Source organism: Arachis hypogaea, chromosome 17 (genome assembly GCF_003086295.3).
Source record: "Arachis hypogaea cultivar Tifrunner chromosome 17, arahy.Tifrunner.gnm2.J5K5, whole genome shotgun sequence".
Classification (NCBI taxonomy): Eukaryota; Viridiplantae; Streptophyta; class Magnoliopsida; order Fabales; family Fabaceae; genus Arachis; species Arachis hypogaea.
Genome location: NC_092052.1, coordinates 602,521 through 623,976, shown reverse-complemented (window position 1 = coordinate 623,976; position 21,456 = coordinate 602,521). Strand labels below are relative to the sequence as shown.

General features: G+C 34.0%; 4 protein-coding genes across 15 annotated transcripts; 2 read left to right on the top strand and 2 right to left on the bottom strand.

Moving 5' to 3' along the window:
- Positions 1–3,742: 3,742 nt before the first annotated feature.
- LOC112764138 (protein ACTIVITY OF BC1 COMPLEX KINASE 7, chloroplastic) lies at positions 3,743–8,747 on the bottom strand. The gene is made up of 17 exons (XM_025809673.3): positions 8,322–8,747; positions 7,335–7,929; positions 7,065–7,208; positions 6,861–6,986; positions 6,698–6,785; positions 6,483–6,576; positions 6,235–6,328; positions 6,097–6,151; positions 5,927–6,018; positions 5,683–5,853; positions 5,544–5,600; positions 5,378–5,461; positions 5,187–5,271; positions 4,638–4,774; positions 4,421–4,525; positions 4,193–4,334; positions 3,743–4,104 (listed from the first exon to the last, which is right to left on the bottom strand). The coding sequence occupies exons 2-17, from the start codon at positions 7,908–7,910 to the stop codon at positions 4,031–4,033; spliced, it is 2,124 nt and encodes a 707-aa protein (XP_025665458.1). The 5' UTR covers positions 7,911–7,929; positions 8,322–8,747; the 3' UTR covers positions 3,743–4,030.
- Positions 8,748–8,885: 138 nt separating this feature from the next.
- On the top strand, positions 8,886–11,647 carry LOC112764139 (cytochrome b561 and DOMON domain-containing protein At3g61750). Of its 8 annotated transcripts, none has more exons than XM_072223044.1 (5): positions 8,886–9,683; positions 9,818–10,258; positions 10,434–10,726; positions 10,806–11,112; positions 11,216–11,647. In XM_072223044.1, exons 2-5 carry the CDS (start codon positions 9,955–9,957, stop codon positions 11,218–11,220), a joined length of 909 nt encoding a protein of 302 aa, XP_072079145.1. In that variant the 5' UTR covers positions 8,886–9,683; positions 9,818–9,954; the 3' UTR covers positions 11,221–11,647. The 8 variants fall into 8 exon arrangements, with proteins under 8 accessions (XP_072079145.1, XP_072079143.1, XP_072079146.1 ...); XM_072223042.1 differs by having other exon boundaries at positions 8,913–9,683; positions 11,240–11,647; XM_072223045.1 differs by having other exon boundaries at positions 8,917–9,683; positions 10,440–10,726.
- Positions 11,648–14,465: 2,818 nt separating this feature from the next.
- Positions 14,466–17,057, top strand: LOC112766084 (nudix hydrolase 2). 5 transcript variants are annotated; one of them, XM_072223039.1, is made up of 8 exons: positions 14,466–14,727; positions 14,860–14,947; positions 15,032–15,411; positions 15,683–15,760; positions 15,847–15,897; positions 16,301–16,335; positions 16,465–16,573; positions 16,669–17,057. In XM_072223039.1, the coding sequence occupies exons 1-8, from the start codon at positions 14,650–14,652 to the stop codon at positions 16,879–16,881; spliced, it is 1,032 nt and encodes a 343-aa protein (XP_072079140.1). In that variant the 5' UTR covers positions 14,466–14,649; the 3' UTR covers positions 16,882–17,057. The 5 variants fall into 5 exon arrangements, with proteins under 5 accessions (XP_072079140.1, XP_025667724.1, XP_025667727.1 ...); XM_025811939.3 differs by having other exon boundaries at positions 14,507–14,790; XM_025811942.3 differs by having other exon boundaries at positions 14,516–14,675.
- Positions 17,058–18,737: 1,680 nt separating this feature from the next.
- LOC112767328 (fasciclin-like arabinogalactan protein 2) lies at positions 18,738–20,826 on the bottom strand. Its single transcript, XM_025813194.3, has one exon. It carries the CDS (start codon positions 20,287–20,289, stop codon positions 19,069–19,071), a length of 1,221 nt encoding a protein of 406 aa, XP_025668979.1. The 5' UTR covers positions 20,290–20,826; the 3' UTR covers positions 18,738–19,068.
- Between the last annotated feature and the right edge of the window lie 630 nt (positions 20,827–21,456).

The window sequence follows — 21,456 nt, the reverse complement described above, 5'->3', positions numbered from 1 at the left end:
AACGTACCTCTTTTATGCCAGAAGTGAATGTATTTATAGAATTGTTGTGCTACATAACGATTACTTAATAGGTCTAATATTGTGGAGCTATTATTGAGTGGGTCTAATTATGTGATAACTGCTCTTTAGTGAGCTTGTTTAGAGAGATTTGCGGAGATATTTCTGTGTCTATCTAGGTTAACACGTAGTTATTTGATGTTATAGGATAAATCCGTTAAAAGAGCAAAACACATATTCTCTACGTACTCTCCACGTACTCCTCATATAATATGTGTGTTTTTAGTTTTAACCAGATTTCAATTTATAGTTTTACCTGAGTCGAATTATAGTTAACGGACAAATCAAGAAAAAAAAATCTTATTGTTCACGAATCAGAGGTAATTCTTTTATTTTCTTTTCCTTGCGATCCGAAAATTTTTTCTAATATTTTCTTTCTCTTATTTTACTTTTTTTCTCTTTCAGTGTATTTACATAGAAGAACTCCGATCGAGGCCTGTGGAAGAGAGACACAGATGTGTGTATCGTAAAGGCATATACAATCATAAGAAAAACTTAGAAGACCATGCACGAAAGAAGCACAGGACTGTAAATTTTCTTGCTGTTGCGGCAATGTATTTGAGAAGGCAAAGGATCTTAGTCATCATTAACGTAAGGTACTTTTCTTTATCTTCTTTTCGATGATTGAAAGTTTTATTTTTTAACTTCTTTTCTTTTTTCGCTTTTTAATTTAGATATAAAAGAGAGAATGGTGTATAAGCTAATTATGAAGTGTATGGATATTTTATGCAGTTGTGATGTCAAAAGTTAAAATCGGATCCTCTAATTTGTGTTTGAAAAATTTAAAAAATTTAGAGTACATAAATAAAAATGTACTCCAAATTTTTTTTATTTTTTTAATTGAAAGACCTGATTTATGTATTTTAAATTTTTAAAATTTTTTAAACACAAATTTAACTCTTTAATTTGTATATATTTTATAATTTTAAAAAATATCCAAAATTATAATAATAAAATATATCACACATATCATTTTTATATTTAAATTTTTTATCCTCTTTCTTTTAGTGTTTTTATTATGGCTTGCAAGAATCTCAAAGCAACACAAAAAGCGGAACTACTACTACACGGATTCAGAAGTTTCGGACATATAATTGGGTAGGTAGAAAGATAATTCATTGTTTCATATAATCTTGGGCATATAATTAGGAACATTTTGCCATAATGAATATTAGTTCGTTTTATAAAAGTTGTTAGATTTTGGTGAAAATGAGCATTGACCAAGTGGTCTAGGTACTGTGATGAAGAGTCCAAAAAATATATTTTTCCATATAAATAAATAAATAAATGCAAAGTCATGTGCATGCACGAGCATAATCCCAATCAATTTGTGAGTTAGACATTTAATCTAACTATTTCTAGCCTGCGAAGCAAGGGATTAGTTTTTTAATAATTTGCAATAATCTTTATATGACCAGTCGGCTGCTATATAGTATGGTCCTTTTTCTTTGGGATCTGCTATGTTATATATCATGTCATATTAATTTATATGTGTAGTCATATACTCTTTATTTATTAGCATTTTTTTTATGGATTGGACAACTCTTCATTTTAGGATACAATTTATTAGCTTTTAGTGAATTAGTTAACGCAAAAGTAGTTGGGAATGATTGGACATATCAACATTTTCAAAACATCTAATCTATGTTTTTTTTGTCATATCTAATCTTTTTTTTGGTATAAAGACGGGACTAGCAAAACCCAAACTAAAAGACAACTTATATACGGGAGTGGATCTTCTCCAGTGGAAAAAAAATTGGATGGTAACCAGTGGAAGATCTCACCATTTATTGCATTTTCTCTTTCATTTATTTCTGGTCCCACTTGTAGAATTGAAGGTAGGAGATTACACTTTATTCTCTCCAGTGACAAAAAAAATAAAGAGGATCCATTTTCACTTATATACAGATTGAGGTAATGAAGCTCCTGTATAATCCTTTTGGATGATTCTAGCTAACTCTGGAGATGGTGTATCCCAAAACAAAAAATCATCACCAGTTTCTAGACTTTTTCTAGCTAAATAGTCAACACATCTATTGGCCTCTCTGTAAATTTGTACAAAAAATATTCTCAAGTCATTCTTTTTCAGTGCAGCAATTCTTTTGACTAGAGAATTGAGATGTTTCTCCATATTTCTTTCACTATTGAACTGCTTAACAACAGCTGCACTCCACAATGATTCTCTTCATTCTCATAGCCCAGGCTAATTTCAAGCCTTCCATGACACCCCATAGCTCTGCTATGAAAGCTGTGCAGCTGCCAATCCTCCAGATAAATCCAGCAACCCATCTTCCGTCCTCATTTCTCACCAAACCGCCGCAGTCAGTGCATCTCATGTTCCCCTGTGAAGACCCGTCTGTGTTAAGTTTTACCCATCCTTCTGGCGGTGGCACCCTCTGACGTGAATCTTCTGTTTCATCTTCAATCCTTTAATCAGGTAATTCCTCTCCAGAGCTCGTTTAATTTCCTGAACTTGATTCATGATTTCGATATGAGGTTAGTACGATCTTTCTATAATTGTCATCTTTAATTTTCTTATTTCCCCAATACCACATTCTCCAACAGGCTACCATAAAAATATCTTTCCAATCATAATTCCTGATAAAGACTTGGTATTGGTTATATGAACTGGTCCTGTGAGCAACAGGAGTATAAGACTCTAGGTAAGTTTTAAGGTTAAAAAGCAAAAACAAATAATCCAAGTAAGAACAAAAAATAAAATGGGAATGGAAAACGGCCATATTCGTTGCACCAAATGGAAACTTCGCAATCTTAACCTTTTTGGAAGGGCAAACTTGATTTGGACATCATTCCAATTTCCAAAAAGCCCAATGACCTTTAAATTGATGCCCAATTTTAGTCTCCGTCTGGGTCTTGTAATGCCATTTGTTCATCCTTTAGGCTTTGTTTGGATATAGAAAAAAAAAATGAAAGGAAAGAAAATAAGAGAAAAGAAAATGAGTGGAAAGAAAATAGAAAGAAAAGTAGAGTTATTTATATGTTGTTTGGATTAAGAGAAAATGGATAGAAAGAAAATAGAGAGAAAATTTTCTTTTGTTTGGATGGAAAGAAAAGTGAGAAGAAAGAAAATCATAATAGTATAAAATTACATTAATACCCTTATATATATTATATGTAAATTATAATTTATTAATGATAAGGGTAAATGTGTAATTTTATTCATATTGCTCCTATTTCTCTTCATTTTCTTCTCATTTGTGGAGAGAAAATAATTTAATGGGTCCCACACTATTTTTTTCTTTCCTCTCTATTTTGTCTTCTCATCCAAACAACAAAAAACTTCTTTTTCCATTCATTTTCTTTCCTCCCATTTTCTTTCCCTTCAAAATCCCTCAATCCAAACAATGTGTTAATCAACGTTAATATTTTCGAATAGGAAAAGTATAGGTAACCAACAATATTTTTGAACAATGTGTAAACAATGTGAATTAATAGGGTTAAAATAATAAATTTAATTAATAACATTAAATTAAGGTGTAGTGTATTTTCATTTGATTGGTGGTTGTTCATGTTGTTCAAAATAGTCATTGTTTACCTAACATTTCCCGAATAGGAAAATCGTCAGGACAAGCATGACTTCGTACACGTTTTCTTTCCAAAAAGCAAAAATATATAGAAGCTCGTTTGCTTGATGAAGCTTTTATTATGAAGCTCTACTGCCAAGTTGTCCATGATCCCCTGCTCTTATTTCTTAAAATGCTTAGGTTGTGAGTTCCAAGTTCCAACCAAATGGCTGGAAATTTGAAAGTCAAAGATTGAACCTTATCAACAATATATTTGTTATACAAAGACTATTTGTGATGGTTCGTGTTATATAGCTTGGCAGGCATGCGTGTGTAAAATTTATTTGAAAGTTGAAAAAAATTGAATGTTGTATATAAGAAAATGGAGACCAAGCAAACTTTGCATTAGCCGAAAGAATGGAATGTGTTGGTAAAATAGGAAGCAGTAATCATATCATTTTCTCAAACTTTTCAAGCTTCTTCGCCCTCTGCATGGATCTCAGAAATAGTGTCATGAAAACACCTGCATAATATGAGAAAGTTGATACGAATCAGACACATGATTGATTTGGTGATTTGAACAATAATGTATAATATACAATGAAAGTGACCTGCACCGATGAATGATCCATTTGCAATAGCCCCATTGCCTTGGCTGCTTAAAGTGACTCCAAGGTTGAGCAGTGTACCTCCAAATACAGTATACATAGTAGCCATTTGTAAAATTGTTGCTTTCCTAGCTGCTCTTTCAGACTGCCATATCAAGTTTAAGAAATCAGCATAACCGTCTACCTCCTAATTACAAATACTTCTTCAAACTGTGTCATTAATTTGCTGACCTCGAGCACCCGCACTCGCAGTTTAAGATCCCCAGTCTCAAGTTGGTTTGTAAACTCTTCTATCTTTTGAACTCTGTATGGCATTGACATGGTGTAGGATCTTGCCTGCAGATATTTCAAAAGCCTCATCATTATCAATTTAAAACTGATGAACAATGGCATTATAAATTAAAATGCTTCACATCATATGAGAGTGGTTGCAAGTAAGATGTGATACATCATCTGCTTGCTTCCTTATCTGCTCCACGATTTGTGGCCCGGTTTGCCGCCTCTGCCTTAAATCTAGAAGTTCCTGTGCATAGGGTGCAGCAATCTTTGCAAACGAGAAATCTGGATTCAGTGTGTACCCTATGCCTGTCACAAACTTCCAAAGTGAACTAACTATTTAAAAAAACCAAAGCTATCATTCACTAAGGTCCAGTTTGGGTAACCAACTTAATTAAACTCCTTTTGATAGAATAACTTAAACAATAAATGACTCTGTTAAAAGTAACTTATAAATAAGTTATTTTGTATTTGGATTTTTAAAGTGTTTATTTTATAGAAATGTGATGAAAAGTAGAAGTATTATGAGAGAAGTCATTTTTTTTAACTTCTCTATAAACTCTTAAATAGCTTCTTAGAAAGTCACAATTTGGTTTTGAAAATTGTACCAGACATTAATACTACTACTTTTCATAAGTCAAAAGTTAAAAAAAATTACTTCTAAAATTTTCCAAACGGGCCTAAGAGATGTATGATTATAAAACAAAGGAAAAAAAAAAACCTTCAAGTGTTGAAAAGGCCCTGAGAACAAAGGTGAAGGTAGATGGAAAACGGAATGGCTGGTCTTGTGCTATAGCAAATAGATCCTGCCACAGAAATATAATTTTGATTTCGAATAACCGAGTAAGAACAATTATTTTTGCATCAATAAAACAATCAGCTGAAGGAATAATATAATATTGAGATACAAACCTCACCAATGGCAGAAAAAGTCTGTGCCTGATCTGGTGTCTGGTTAAGCAGATTGTTCAAGAAAAACTGGACAGATCTTCTTACCTGCAAGCCAAATGCAATTATATGAACCATAACGTACACCTCAATTGCTTGTTAAACTAAATAATCAACTTAAGGTTCTTACTGATGATAAGTCCCCTGTAGGTTGAAGTGCTCCTAGGTCTATGAGGCTTTGCATTACCTGCATCACATATATGTCAGATTCTATTTTCTTCTTGGTGAAGAAAGAGCATCACCGGACAACAAGTACAAGAGTTCAAGACCTTTTTGGCGTCTTTTTCGTAAACTGCATAGAAAAGTTCTAGCAGTCTCTCTCGAGTAAAGGATTTTATCTCCCCCATCATCCCAAAATCATAATAAATAAGTGCTTCATCCACATCAATAGCCAGATTTCCTGGATGAGGATCCGCATGGAAAAAACCAGTCTTCAGTATCTGCAACACAAAACTGATGATTCATTCCCTCATTAATCAAAGCCAGTTTAGAAAAAGGGTGAAGATTATGAACCTGAATTAAGTATGCCTCAATAGCACGTGATGAGATCCTTATCGGATCACAGCCACGCGAAGTTAACACATCCACTTGATTTATCTTGATGCCTGTCCCACAAGTAACAGTGTCATAAAAACCAATTTCATTTGACTTAAAGAAAAGAAGCCAGAGGTCAAGATAAAAACCTGGTACATACTCCAGTGTCAGCACCTTTTTGGCAGTGTAATCCCAATATACCAACTACAAAGGAGAAACGTGGTCAAGTTAAGAGAATTTGATTACTAGTTATTTTTAAGTCTTTAGTGTTGCTGCAAGAAACATACAGGTACTCGAACCCACTTCACGTTCCGAAAATCTCTGCGGAACTTGTCTGCATTCTTCCCTTCGTTTATGTAATCAATTTCTTGATACAGAATACTGCAAAGTTAACATGTTCTACAGATTATATGCATTACATAAAGTGATGAAGGAAAAAGGCAAAATGCTTCTTCTGTAATTGAAGCCGAGTATTTGTTGTACTAGGTGAAATATTGTTGATAATAATATCTGTCCCTCCAAGATTACTACTTACGTTGAACATTCTTCATATATACCAACCCAATCTCTAGTTGGACCCCCTAGAGTCTCACTTCTCTGAAAATACTCTGCTATCAGCTTCAAGTTTTCTGAACAGAACAAGAGAACTTATCAAAATAGAAAACTAAGCAATGCACTAGAGAGTAGAAACTCCATTACTGTGTTTTACCAATTGACATTGTACAAACAATTAAAATCAGGACAACTTACGCAAATCAATGTCGAAAAGCTTCTTCAGACCAGGCCTTTGAACTTTGATGACTACTTTTTCTCCATTATGCAGGATAGCACGATGAACCTAAACAGCATTAAGATCATTACTTGTTCATATCAATCCTCAGAGAAAGTAAGCAGCAGGCTGATCTTATGCTACCTGACCAAGACTAGCCGCGGCTATTGGCCGATCTTCAAACTCCCTAAACAGTAAGCTAATGGGAGCTCCCAATTCACTCTCAATGAAGATTTTTGCTTTCTTTGGAGAGAAGGCAGGGACCTTGTCCTGTCAACAACAATCTTATATTCAGAATACATTGATCTAAGCATCAACACTTACCATTTCTTATCAAAGAATCTATACCTGCAACTTTGCTAGCTCATCCACAAATTCACGTGGAAATAGATCTGACCTTGTTGATGATAACTGCCCAAGCTTGATGAAAGTTGGACCAAGCTGCAACACACGCTCCCTTAACCACGACGCTGTTTTCCTCCTTCTGCTTTTCTAAATAAAAATGTAACCAAACAAATTCCAATCAGCGAAAAACAGTCTTATGTCTGAATCTGAGTGCTGCAAGAAAGTTAAAATTGGTTTTCTAGGAGCACTGATTAATGAAGTGTAAGAACCAACCTGTTTATCTTCTGTGAAGCCTCCCACATATGCCCATTTTGCATTGTCCAATAGAACCCGAATACGCAAAGAAATCACAAAAGACCAAACATCAATAGATCTCTGCCAAGAACTGTAATTCTCATTAGCCCAACTGAAGCCTTCGTCAGAGGGCAAAACCTTGAGCTCCTCCAGGGGTGGAAGTTCTTGAGAGGTTCTTGATTTCACTGCCTTGGTCAAGGGTGGGCTAACATCTCTTTTTACAATAGTTGCTGCTCCATTAACTTTTTGTTTTGCACCATTCACTGTCTTCACCTTATTATCTGACAGTGTGCTTCTCTTCACTACCTCACTTGAGGGTACCATTCTAACAGCTTTTCCATTGGTACCATACTTTGAATTTGATGCAGGCAATTCTGTCTGACGCATTACAACCAGGAACCTAGGATATGCATCATTCTCTGATGAATCACGCTGTCCCCTTTTATTCTTTGGAAACTTGGGATTCGAAATGGAGGATGAGAAGCTGAAAGAGTCTGGTGTTCTTCTATGATTTGTCAACTTTATATGGTGACAATAGCAACCATGCAAAGCCATTCTTATTGATGAATTAACCCTTCAAGAAGCATCAGTATAAACAAACAAGACTTAAAGGATGATTAGGTGAATGCATCAAAATCAAAATCCAAAATAATTTAACAGGACAGAATTTATCATTAGCTGAATTTGGATAGCATATTTTTATTCAGTGTCGCAGCAACAAGCTTTGTACAATTTAATTGGGGTGAACATAATTTTGGGGTTATAAGATAGAACATGTAATCAAATAACAAAAAATAAAAACTGACTTATTACTTAACTAAACTAATATACCATTACTATTTGATAATAATAAAATAAGGTTACTCACGTTGACTAAAATGTTAACATAAGATACATGTGTCCACATCTTAATAACATGATACATAACAGCTATTGATTTATTTAGAATCAAGCAATGGTGTTTACCAGAACAGCCTTTGGATCTGAGTGAAGACGGGCTTAACAGGCAGGTGCAGAAAGGAAAAGGTTGCTCAATTTGCAGAATGGCACTGAAACTTGATCATTTGTGTTGACTGCTATATACGTGGGCAGAGGCAGACGAAGAAGAAACAGTGACAATTACTAGGAAGTTGTTGCTTCAAAGTTTCAACGCCAGCAACAAGAAGTGGGGGAACTGATATTATTTTTTCTCAAATTTCGGTGGTGAGTGGTAACGACAAAGAGGAAAGGTGGGGTCTCAACTACTACCAGTCATGACCCTTGCTGCGTGTAAAACTCTTACACCATTTCCTTCCACCGTCTTTCGTGCAAATCTAGCCACTCTTTTGCCAAATTATTCTATTTTCTTTTATTGACTCAGAAACAATATCAGCTCAGTTTTTTGTTTCATTTAAAATATGTATTATACTATTATTTATTTATATGGTTTTGCTAGAAACCTTTTTTTTTAATTAACAATCTGTCAATAAAATAATAAATAAATAAAAGTAAATATTAATTATTTAAAAAATATTCCTTTTTTTCTTTTTTGTACTACGTGGCCTGCAGTTAATCAGAGATTGAAGCAAATCCAAACAGGAGGTAAGAAGTTAAGAGAAACAGAAAACATAGGAAACAATTATCTAGTATGTAGTAGTACTAGGAATCTAAGATATTTTTGTTTGTCAGGGTATTACTATGACATTCTACTGACTACTAGCTCTAGCAGGGCCGAATCATGGGCCTGGGCTTTAAAAAGTGAACAGAGAGTGTAAGGCTGATATGCAAAGGGAAGTGGTTGTAAACTCCAGATTCCAGAAATCCACGTGCGGCTTAAAATGATTAGTATGAGTATTGTGTAGAAGAATACTAGAATGTGTTCATTGTGTTGTGAAGATAGATAGTCCTGACTCCTGAGCATTAGTCTCATGTTATGAATGGTATGCAATTGGAAACTCTCTGACTCAATGCTGTTGGTGTAGAGCTCTCAGGACTCAACCATGATTACCACTGCTGCACCAACCACTACTATTCCCCACCAGCAACCACCACCAAATTCCATACCCTTCAAACGCAAGAGACTGATACCTCTCACCTGCTTCTTTTCTCTTCTTACCCCTTCCAAATCCTCCTTTCCTTTCTCATTCTTTCATCCCATACTCTTTCAATATGCCAATGCTCACCCCATCTTTTCTCACTCTTTCCCTTCTCTTCCCCATCACAGCCCTTGCTCAAAACAATGCAGAAACTACCTGCCAGAATACAAATTATCAGATTTTCCTCCCTCCACCATACCAAAATATATCCTCTACCATATGCAAGCCTGTTTGGAATACCTATGAAATGAGGGTCAGTTCATCTTCCATTCCAATTTTAATTTTTTTTCTTTTTCTTTCTTTTTCATCTAACCAAGTATATATACTCGTTTATTTTACACCTTAGCTGTGATTCATGATGAGCCAATTCTTTTTACCTGATTTCAGAATGTAGCAATAATTTGTTTCATTTAAATGTTGACTGGGTTATACAGTACACCAAGAATGGTGATATCACAACTATCATACTATCTGCTCCCTACACCGTTGGGTGGGTGGGAATTGGATTTTCCAGAAATAGTTCCATGGTTGGTTCAAGCGCAATGGTGGGATGGATTAACAAGCATGGTCACACTAAAATCAAGCAGTTTTATCTAAAGGGTAAGAAGCAATCAGAAGTCATAGCAGGCAAAGGCGAACTACCTCTAAATACTGTGTCTCCTGCTGTTGCCACAAATGGAGCTGAAATTTATTTGGCATTTCAGCTTAAAACGGAGATTCCATATGGAAAGCAGCCGATTTTATTGGCCTTTAGTACTAAGACTCCACAAAATCACCACCTCTCAAACCATGATGACAGAACATCCATCATATTTGATTTTTCTTCAGGTGCAATACATTTCTCTTTCACTCTACCAGATAATCATACATTAGGAATCATAGTGAAGAACTATTTGACATAGAATTGAATTAGCCACTATCTTGATATGACCTATAAAATTGTGTAGCATATCCTGTGCAATAACTTTGAAGTAGAAACTTGATCAGAAACTATATATACTAGTGGCAGGTCCACAAGATCCAGCATCAGATGGGTTGATTCAGATGAGGAGGAACCATGGAATAGTGGGAATAATAGGATGGGGACTAATCCTTCCAGTAGGGGCAATTGTTGCCAGATACTTGAGGCACAAAGATCCCCTTTGGTTTTATCTCCATTCAGTTATTCAGTTTGTTGGATTTGCATTTACACTAGGCACAGTCCTTCTTGGAATACAGCTCTACAACAACATGCATGCTCACATACCAGCTCACAGAGGAATAGGCATCTTTGTCCTTGTGCTAACTATTCTTCAGGTCTGCTACTCATACACAATAATACTCAATGTTTAGTCCTCTGTATCTATTACTGTTACTAATTGCTATGTGAGTTCAGATACTGGCCTTCTTCTTGAGGCCAAACAAGGATTCCAAGTATCGGAATCTTTGGAATTTGTACCACAGTTGGTCTGGAAGAATGGCACTTTTCTTTGCATCCTTGAACATAGTACTGGGAATGCAAGCGGCTGGGGCAGGGAGTGATTGGAAGATAGGTTATGGATTCCTTGTTAGTATCATAATCATTGCAATTGTGGTTTTGGAAGTATTGGCATATTTGAAAAGGTCAGAGAAGCGTTCACTTCATGCGAGTTTCCAAATGGACTCAGTTCCAGATCCTTCCTTTCCAAATAACTTTTCCAAAGGTATGTTCTTCCCTTGCTTGAGACATGTAACTGAAATCTCTGCTAAAGAACAATCATGTTAGTTCTTTTGTTCTCTATATCTTATACCACTTTGATGAAGCAGGGTGAATGAATCCTTTACTTGCAGTGTCAAATGTTCCCATTCAAGCACAAGCAGGCTATGGAATATGATCAATGGTCTGTAATTGTTGACCTATTCTTGATGTATATATTCAAACAGCTACAAGTTTGACAAGGTGCAGCAATGTTAGGCTTCCTCACTTGAATTTGGTTTGTTTTTGTGATTGAGTTTTCTGCTATTGCTTGGTCAGAAATGTAATATTGTGTTTACAAAGATCTTTTGGCTTTTTTTGGGATGTAAACATAGTACAACTTAAGAAGCAGATTGGTCAGTGATAATGTATAATCATTGTTCGGAAGCAATAACATATATTGCTTTTGTTTTGTTGAAAACCTTTCCTCTAAACAATTGGGGAATTATGTAGTTCCGATGCTGCATTAAGAAATGACGAATTTGATTACCATGTATCATCCATCACACGGTGTGTATGTAAGATTATTAAACCGTTTGCTCCTTATAATTAACTAGTATTTTTACTTCTGAACTTATGATAAAAGAACACTATATGACGCATTTTAATTGTAAATTAGTATAATACAATAGATACAATGGATTTGAAGGTACCCACACACAAACATTTACCATTATATTTTCTTGAAAAGAAGCTACGGTACAAAAAAATGGTGTGTAAGCCGGCTATTTTTTTTTTCTATGGAAGTGGGATAAGAGATGTACTCAAACATTATAATTTTTGGTATTTTTAGGAGGAATCACTTAGATAAAAATATTGAAAACGTTTTTTTTTAAATATATTTTTATTAATTAAAATTTAGTACATATAATCGATTAAATTGTATTATTTTTATTAAAATTATAACACAAAAATTAATTTGATCAAAAAAATGGTGAATCAAATTTTGAACCGATTTAAATTAATATTATCTTTTTTATAAAAAAATAATTACAATGTCCTTGTTATAAAAAATTACTAAAATACTCCAATGATATATATATATATATATATATATATATATATATATATATATATATATATATATATATATATATATATATATAAATTTTGAAAATTCTAAATTCTAACTCTATAATAACAGATAAGTAAAGGACTAGAATTTAAGATTCTTAAAATTATATATATATATATATATATAAAATAAGAGTATTTTAATTATTTTTTATAATAAGGGTATTGTAGTAATTTTCTATAAAAAATATTAATTCAGATCCGTTTAAGATTTGATTTATTATCTTTTCGGTTAAATTAATTTGTTTGGCCTAATTTTGACAAAAATAACATGAATTAATTGGATTATATGTGTTAAATTTTAATTACTATAAAATATCTTTAAAAAAGACATTTTAGACATCTTTATTTGAGTGACTCTCTTCTTAAAATTGTGAAAAGCACACAAATTTAAAGAATTTAATTTCTATACCTTAAATTTTTTAATTTTTTAAAAATAAAAATTAGATAGTCTGATTTCAGAAGTCGAATGGTCTGATTTATGTACCTACAAAATTTAAACTTTCATATTTCTTTACTATCAAAAATGGAACCTCCAATTTCAAAAATAAAAAGTGGTATAAGCTAGGTGTGTTATAGATTTTACATTTAGATAAATAAATAAGTGTAATTATTCGTGCATGATAAAATTAAAATTATAATTTTAAGTTGTTTTGTTAAAATTAATTTAAATTATAATATTTTGACTAATAAAAAAAAGTAATGAGTTATGCATTGTTTGTTTTTTCTTAATTTAGTGTTAATTGTATTAACTCTAAAATAGTTATTAATCGGTTTTAGTAATTTACTTTTTTCAATAAATCAGACATATATATTGTATGTGACCATAAATAATCTAGTAATACTTAAATCCACCAACAAATTGTTATATGTATAAGAAGGAAGAACATATCAAAATCAGCTGAAAATAAACAACAAATTATTAGAGAATTCTAATACAAAAAGTTCTTCAATAAACAATAAATAATTTAATTAAACCCATTAAATAACAACTCAACACTATCATTTGATGCCTGCAAAATATATATCCGAAACAATACTATATCAATGTTAGTATACAAAATTATATAATTAACGTAATTATAAAATTGTTTATTAGGAAAATAAAATAATACGAATTTTCATGATAATTATAATATTTTCGAGTTATAAATGTACAATAAAAATGCATTATCCATTAGCATCTAGAATTTTTCTATTTTTTAAATTGATAATAATAAATTTTAATAAATTAATAAATTTAATTAAGAGATTTCGTTATTATCTTTTCATTATAAGTTCTAAAAAACTTTTCTATATACCACATTTATTTATCGTGCAGTTAAGTATCCGTGATCTTACAATAGCATTCGCAGATCATCTTTACTCGTGATAATCAACGTATGACTTATATATTTACTATTTCACATCATATGACTTATACAATGGTGCTCTTAATTATTGTAGTTAAAGAAGTCATTATTATTTTTGATTTGAAATTAAATGAGAATAAATTTAGAGATATTATTTTATTTGGGTTTTAGAGTTTAATGGGTGCCACACTCAAATATAAATAGTAACTTCAAGGCTTTAGTCTCTAACACATCAAAGTCGCCTCCGTAGCTTTTTTTTCCATCCTTATCAAGGATATAGAAGATTTTGATTAAAGAAAATTAAAGAACCAAATTATCTCAATTATACTCATAAATTCAGGTACTGTTCTGTGTTCTCAAGTATTTTTTTTTAATAATTTACCATAGATAGGCTTTGAGTTAAAGAAACCACAAATTTTGAATACTAGTTACTACTGCCAAAAAAAGACTTATATTTTTGTATTTTAATTAATATTTTTTTTGGAGCACTTCAACAAAATGAAAAATCCTAGATTTGAGGTTATCAAAAGTGACGGAACAAAAAAATTTTAATTTTTTAAGAGTGAGGACAAAAATATATACACTAAAATAAATTTTATCGAACATTATTAATTATATAAAAATATAAAAGTTAAAAAAATTAATAAATACTTTTATTTTTAAAATATTATTTATTATATATAATTTCTAAAAAATATATTTTTATTTTTAAATTTAAATTTAAAATATTTTAATTAAATTATAGGTAACTTGGAACAACCTACACAACCTTTATTATAAATTTATTGATTCAATAGTAAAGGAGTAATTCTTGCGAAATTCTCATTTTAGATGAAAATGGTGTATAAGACACAAATATAATATATATATATATTGATTTGGTAAAAAATGTAACGTGAGGGAAGCCATTTAAAAACTGAAAATGCATAGAAATTTGATTGGAGGTGGATGTGATAGTATTCATAAAATAAGAGAACAAAACGCGGGAGTATTGGGGTGTTGTATGAAGCTTGAGATTATTTAAGAAAGAAAGAGAGAGGCAGCTAAAATGAAACGGGAAAAGGCATTCAATTTCATTGATGATGGTAGCTCTTTTAATATTGTGGTTGGTGGTCATTCATTTCGACGCTGTTTCATCTTCATCTGTTCACCAAAACGTGTCCTTCTCTTCCTCTCCCCTTCATTCTAATCTTCAATTTCATTTACACGTAGATACACAGGTTTTTCACCAAATTACCCTTTCCTTATATGACTATCTCATCTTATAATAATAATATTCATTTTTTCAGCAACTTCAGTGCTTTTTCACCGCGCCTTCAATTCTTCCACCGAGGAACCTTCTTGGCTCTGAACCTCAACCACCAGCCCCCGGAGCAGGTTAGTCTTATTCAACTGTCGTGTCAACGGTCTTCATTTTCCATTATTCTTCATCGTATATAAAAAGGTAATTTTGCATTTAAGGTGTGTTCATTCCAACAACACAATCTCAGAAAATGGGAGAAGGAGGCATTGAATTGCTTAAAGCAGAAGAGGATAAACACGGCGGAGTTGTTGTCAACGTGGAAGTGGAGGACCCTATAGAGCCTCTGAATTTCAGTTCTTGGTTGCAAGCTTCAATCTCGAATTGGAGCCAACAGGGAAAGAAGGGCGTGTGGATTAAGCTTCCCATAAAACATTCAAATCTTGTTGACACTGCGGTCAAGGCTGGATTCAGATACCACCATGCTGAACCAGATCACCTCATGCTTGTATACTGGATTCCTCATTCTCCTGATACCATCCCACAGAATGCTTCACACCGTGTTGGTATTGGTGCTTTTGTCATCAACAACAACAGGGAGGTACTAACAATCTTTCTTTATCTTTCTTTTCCACTTTTGCATTTTCTGGATTCCTCTTGACTTGGTCCATTCAAACTTCAAACTTCTATCTAAAAGACCATAAATTATGTTGGTCCTTCTCCTTTCAATTATGTCACTACAAGCTGACACGTAAGCGTGTGTACTTGTCAAAATTATGCGGCAGGGTCTATCTAAGTCTTGTATTTGAAGTGGTAACCTATATATGTTGTACTTTATTTTCTGAATAAATTGTCCTGTTTCATTTGAATAGATGCTTGTGGTTCAAGAAACTGGTGGCAGATTCAAAGGCACCGGTATATGGAAGATGCCTACAGGAACTGTTAATGAAGTAAAACAAAATGATTATTCATGTAATCATGAAATTTTTTAAAGTGTGTTTGTACTTTTCTTAATACATTTTAATTTTATTTGCAGGGTGAGGACATATGTGCAGCTGCAATTAGAGAAGTGAAAGAAGAGACAGGGGTAAGCAACATAGCACACAAATTAAATTTGAGAAATGTTAGCATATAATTAGGATCAATTAGCATTATTTAGCATATCTGAATATTTATTATAGAATATTACGTTTTTATTATTTTGATTCTCTAGCACTTATATACACCCTTGTACATTGTACCTTTCCAAACAAAATCCTACAATAAATACACAAATATGCTATATAAATATAAGTAGTCACCAAAAAAAATTATAAGTGATACTAACGGATCCTAATTATACGCTAACAAGAAACAAAAGTACTCACTATTCAGTAATTTAATGTGGTTTACTAGCATACAAAAACTATGAGGCTTGCTTTTGCTTACCATGTCCATGTTGACAAACTTCAATGGAATCCTAATGCCACTGATTTTTATCATCCTTTCAGATAGAGACAGAATTTGTCGAAATCTTAGCATTCAGGTAAGAAAATTAGACTTCATCAACCAGCATCTGCATGTTCATACCATTTTGCTGTCCAAAAACTTAATTTGATGATATGTATGGCGGCCTTCTTATTCGCTGTGTTTTTCTTTTTGGAATGATTACCAGGCAAAGCCACAAATCGTTCTTCCAAAAGTCAAATATGTTCTTTGTTTCCATGTTACGTCCTCTCTCCTTTGACATCCATAGTCAGGCTTCAGAAATTGTGGCATCTAAGGTATATATATGCTTTGGTCAATTGAAATGAAATTCATTTTCAGTGGAGTTCACAATTTAAACACTCTAATGTTACTTTTCTTTCTTTGAATTCAGTGGATGCCTATTGAAGAATATGCAGCCCAGTCTTTTGTGCAAGAACATGATCTCTTTCGCTTTATTGCAGAGATATGTTTATCAAAGTTGGATGGAAAGTACACTGGTTTTTCTAACCTGCTTACTACTACATCCTCCGGTAAAAATACCTATCTGTACTTCAATGGCCATGATGCTAGCAACTTGGTAGATTCCAAGAATCAGCAAGCTTGATTAGCTTCAAATTACTCTCACATAATGACTTTAGCCTTCACTTATTAGTGACCTTTTACTTCAAGTTAGAGACGTGCCTGATACTTACAATGCAGACTTTCTGAATGTTCAAATCTAGCTTTAGTCATCATATTCAAAATATACATTTGTCCATCAATCTATATTCTTTCACGTTACTTTCTCTGCATTATTGTTTATGGTCTGTGGAGGATTGATTTGTTTGTTTACTTCTTAGATAAAGAAACAAATAATTGAAGTGGCAACCTTTTACGTACAACTTGGGATTTTTATAATTGAATGCATGTTATTATAGCCAAGAGCTCATTAATGCTAAAGAAAATTCATTGTAAGGCCAATTATGCACATAAATGGAACTTCAAATATACAATACATTCAAATTACTAAAAGAAAAAGTCTAGGGGTCAGCAATTTTATCAAATTCTGGCCAGCATGTAACCATCAAAGAAGAGTGAGCCATTGGATGAAATCTCACATTAATCTCACACCATTAAAAGCCTTATTGATGGCTATTTGATGGCTATAAATCCCAAATATTGCTGGCCCTCTAGTATTTTTCTTAATAAAATTAGTAACCTTAAAAGAGAGATGAAAAAATAAGTATTTTTGAAAAATTTTCAAGTGTACTAGTATATCGGTGTTTTAGTTATTTTTAACTGTTGATCTTAATTATAAAAGTTATATATAATATATATAATCAAGATCAACGATTAAAAATTACTGAAACACCAGTGTATCAGTATACTTGAAAACTTTTCGGTATTTTTATGTTGCATCACAACACAACACAATTCTAAGATTTCTACCCTGCAACAAAAAGCAGTACAAGTACGGCAGGTAGAATTGAATATGCTAGGCACAGAACATAACAAAATGGAAAGATTTTCAAGTGTATCGTCGTACTGGTGTATTAGTGATTTTTAACCGTTGATCTTAATTATATATTATATATATTTTTTATAATTAAGATCAACAGTTAAAAATTACTAAAACACCGGTATGACCGTACACTTAATTTTCCAACAGAATGCTGCAGTAATACATGGAGGCTACCTTATCAAGATTATTGTTTGCCTCAACTCATGTTCGCGTTCTTGGAACAACATTGGATTACAGTCCCAGTCATCTCCCTATTTTTTTTGTTTTCTTCCTGCCTAATAGATCACTTTCGTTATTTGAACTTGGCTAGAGCCTAAAAAGTTCACACCATTTCAGTTATCATTCTTCTGTACTTTTGTCTTTATTTACCTTCTATATTGTTTATCAATGCTTTGATTAATTATGATGCAGTTAAAGTCACTTAAAAGTCTAAAACTAAAAGAGATCCCAAAGTTCAAATGCATGAGAGGCCATGGAAAGTGACTACAATGACTCCTCATTAGTGTATGAAGGGTTTCATATACTAATTAATTAGTATACGCTTAATAACCCCTTCCAATAATGATAGCAAATTCTTAAGTTCTAGTAGAATATATTTTTGAATTTCTTTTTAAAAAAAGGAATACTTGTTAATCAATAATCGTGATGATTACTTTAACATAGCTGGAGTCTCCAAAGTCAAAAGCATGGGAGATCCTAATAATGATGATTGCTTGGTGTATCTAAAACGACATAATCACCTAATAATTTGACATTTTTTTATAGCGTTTAATTAACTACTCTGCTTTTCTATTTCTTTACTCCATATTATTTTTCTCCTTTTGTTATGAAATGGTAGAATATAATGCATGGCGTATTGGTATACTATGACGATGTCTTTTGACTATATTAGAATGAATTTATGGCAAAGCTAGAAGTTAGTGTTGTGTGCAAAGGCAACAGGTAAAAGGCATTAAAAATTAAAATAAAAAAAACTTTGTAAATGTTTATATTCATACATCCCAGCTGGCAGCTAGCACAAACTGGATCTACCCACACACAAAAGGACCAATTAAATAAAAATCATAAAAACAAACAAATATAAACCTAAGAAAAAAAAGAAGAAGAAAGAAAAGGAAAAGGACAGTGCCTCTCAAACATGTGGGTATCACTGTTTTATTTCCTTCACAAATAATATAAAATTAAAAAAAGAAAAAAGGAAAAGAAAAGAATCTTTCTCACATTGACATGGGGGCTTGGAAGCTGCCGACACTCCATTATGCAAAATGCAAATAATAATTAATTAATTAACTATAGAACCAAATTTGCAATAATTAAACTGAAAAACAGCATGCCGAATCTGGCAGCATTGCTGTCAGCAGCGTTATCATCGGCAGCCTTCTGATCTTCCGAATCGGACTCTGGCCCATCTGCCGGGGCATCAGCCGCCGGCGACGCCTTCTTCTTCTTGCCCTTCTTGGAGGCCTTAGGGGACTCTGCCGGCGCATCGCTCTCCTCCTCCTGAATCCCCTTGAAGAGTTCCCTCGGCATCAGAACCTTGCTGATCTTGTACGCAACAAAGGGATCTTGGTCAATCAGTGTCCCTACTATGCTCGCCGTATCAACCTTGGTCTCAAGCTTCACATCTTCGCCGTCATTCTGCACCGTGAAGTCGAACTTGTTCGCTCCTTCTGTCGCCAAAGTGTTCATAACCCCGTTGTTTGACTTCAGCATCTGCAGCGACTGGTACACGGGCACTCCGTGGTACAGCAGCACCGATATCTTCTGCGCATCCGTGAGGTTCTTGTACTTGGGCATGAAACCGCTGACGGCGGTGTCCGTGGGGCAGAACACGGTCAAGCCACCGTCCACGCTGTCCTGAAAAGTTGGAAGAGCCTTGGAAGGTCTGAGCAAGTCTGCGAATGACTTGCAACCTTGCTTGGACATGATGTTGATGATGTTGATCTGGCTGGGGGCGGCGGTGGGTGCTTCTGCTTCGGCGGAGCTCAATGCGCTGCTGATTTCGAGGATGGAGATGTTGTAGGGGATTTCTTGGACGGACTTCACGTAGAAGGAGTGGAGTCCGTCGTTGTCTTCGGAGGCGAAGCCTACTTTACCGCCCTTGAGGTTGGTGATGTTGACGTAGCCGGCAGTTCCGGCGGCAGTGCCAGTGGCCTGGAACATGGAGGAGACGAGGGTGGTGCCGTTGGTGATCTGGTGGAGCTTCTTGGCGCCGAAGTAGTCGACGAGGACGTGGAGGGAGAGGACATTCTTGAGGGTGCCGATGGAGAGGTGCTTGTCGAGGAGGGAGGACATGGCGGAATTGTCGAGGGCGAGGACGGTGATGGTCTGGCGGCGGTTGATCTCGGCGGCGAGGTGTGTGAGTGTGAGGTAGTGGTTGAATGTGGAGAGGCTGGGGTGGGATGCCAGAATGCGTGTGATGTTGTGGCCATTGGCCGTCGAAGAAAGCAGGGAGAAGAGCAGCACTGTGACTGTGAGGGAGAAGAAGAACACTCTTCCTTGCTTCTCCATTTTGGAAGTGAAGAAGATTCAGGAATTGAAGTGGTGTGTGGTGTATATAAGAAATAAAGAAGCTAAGATTAGTGATGACTGATGAGTGAGTGACTATGTACTGACAAGCATTGCCAGCTTGCCATTAATTAGGTCCTACATGGACATGCTTCACATTCACATTGCACCCTTCTTCTAATTACCATTACCAAATAATGACGTGTCTAGCCTCTCACATTTTACGTGTAGTATGTATTTCGCTAATCATGAAATTCAATAATTCAATATATATCATTTAAAAACTTTTAGATTTAAATATAGAATTGATAGATGAATAAAAATGGAGAAGAAGAACTAACTAACGTTCCCTCCACCGACGCTCTTAGACACCTACCCCACACCCGGCCCGCGTAATGCTCTAGATAGCAGCATCTAGCTGTGACATATTCTTTTTCTTTGTTTTGCCTGCATTATTCAATTTGTAACCAACCAACCTTATTAATATAATTCTTTTACTCCTTAGCTTAGCTACAATTACCGAACCATGCATGGTTTTCTGTACCTTTCAGAATTTTATTATATTTGCTGCAAGTATTCTCAGGGTTTTCATTTTCATCTTGAGATTTTTAGTAATTTCGGTTTTAGACCACAAACTAGCTCGTGAGTCGTGACCTATTTATTATTATTGCACCCAGCCAACCAACCAACCAGTTAATATTTGTTATAGATTATGACAAATGAATCAATTATGTTTTTTTATTTTTCATATGGACTTTAACGAAGTAGTTCAAACGTACACAGCAGAAAGAAATTTATCATTCTTGTTCAGGCCTAATATTATGTTATACTATTAGCAAGGGGATCATAATAATACATTTGAAGTTTGTGATAAAACAAAAAGGAAAGTTTTATGAGAAAGAATCGGATAGAACATTTTCAACTTGCTGCTGTTAAAATGAAAGTAACATGCATTTGTGCAGATTCAGTTAATTATGTGTTGAACATGTTAAAAGCATTTATACTCATGTTGTGTTGGCGACAAAATCATCTCCGGGGACCGACATCTTTTGCCAGCTGGGATAAGTTTGGGTCAAATTTGATGAATAATAATAAATAAAAGACTAAACTTGAGTGAATGAGATGGACAGCATCAATAATTGTTCAAATATATATAGAGAGAGATAATTA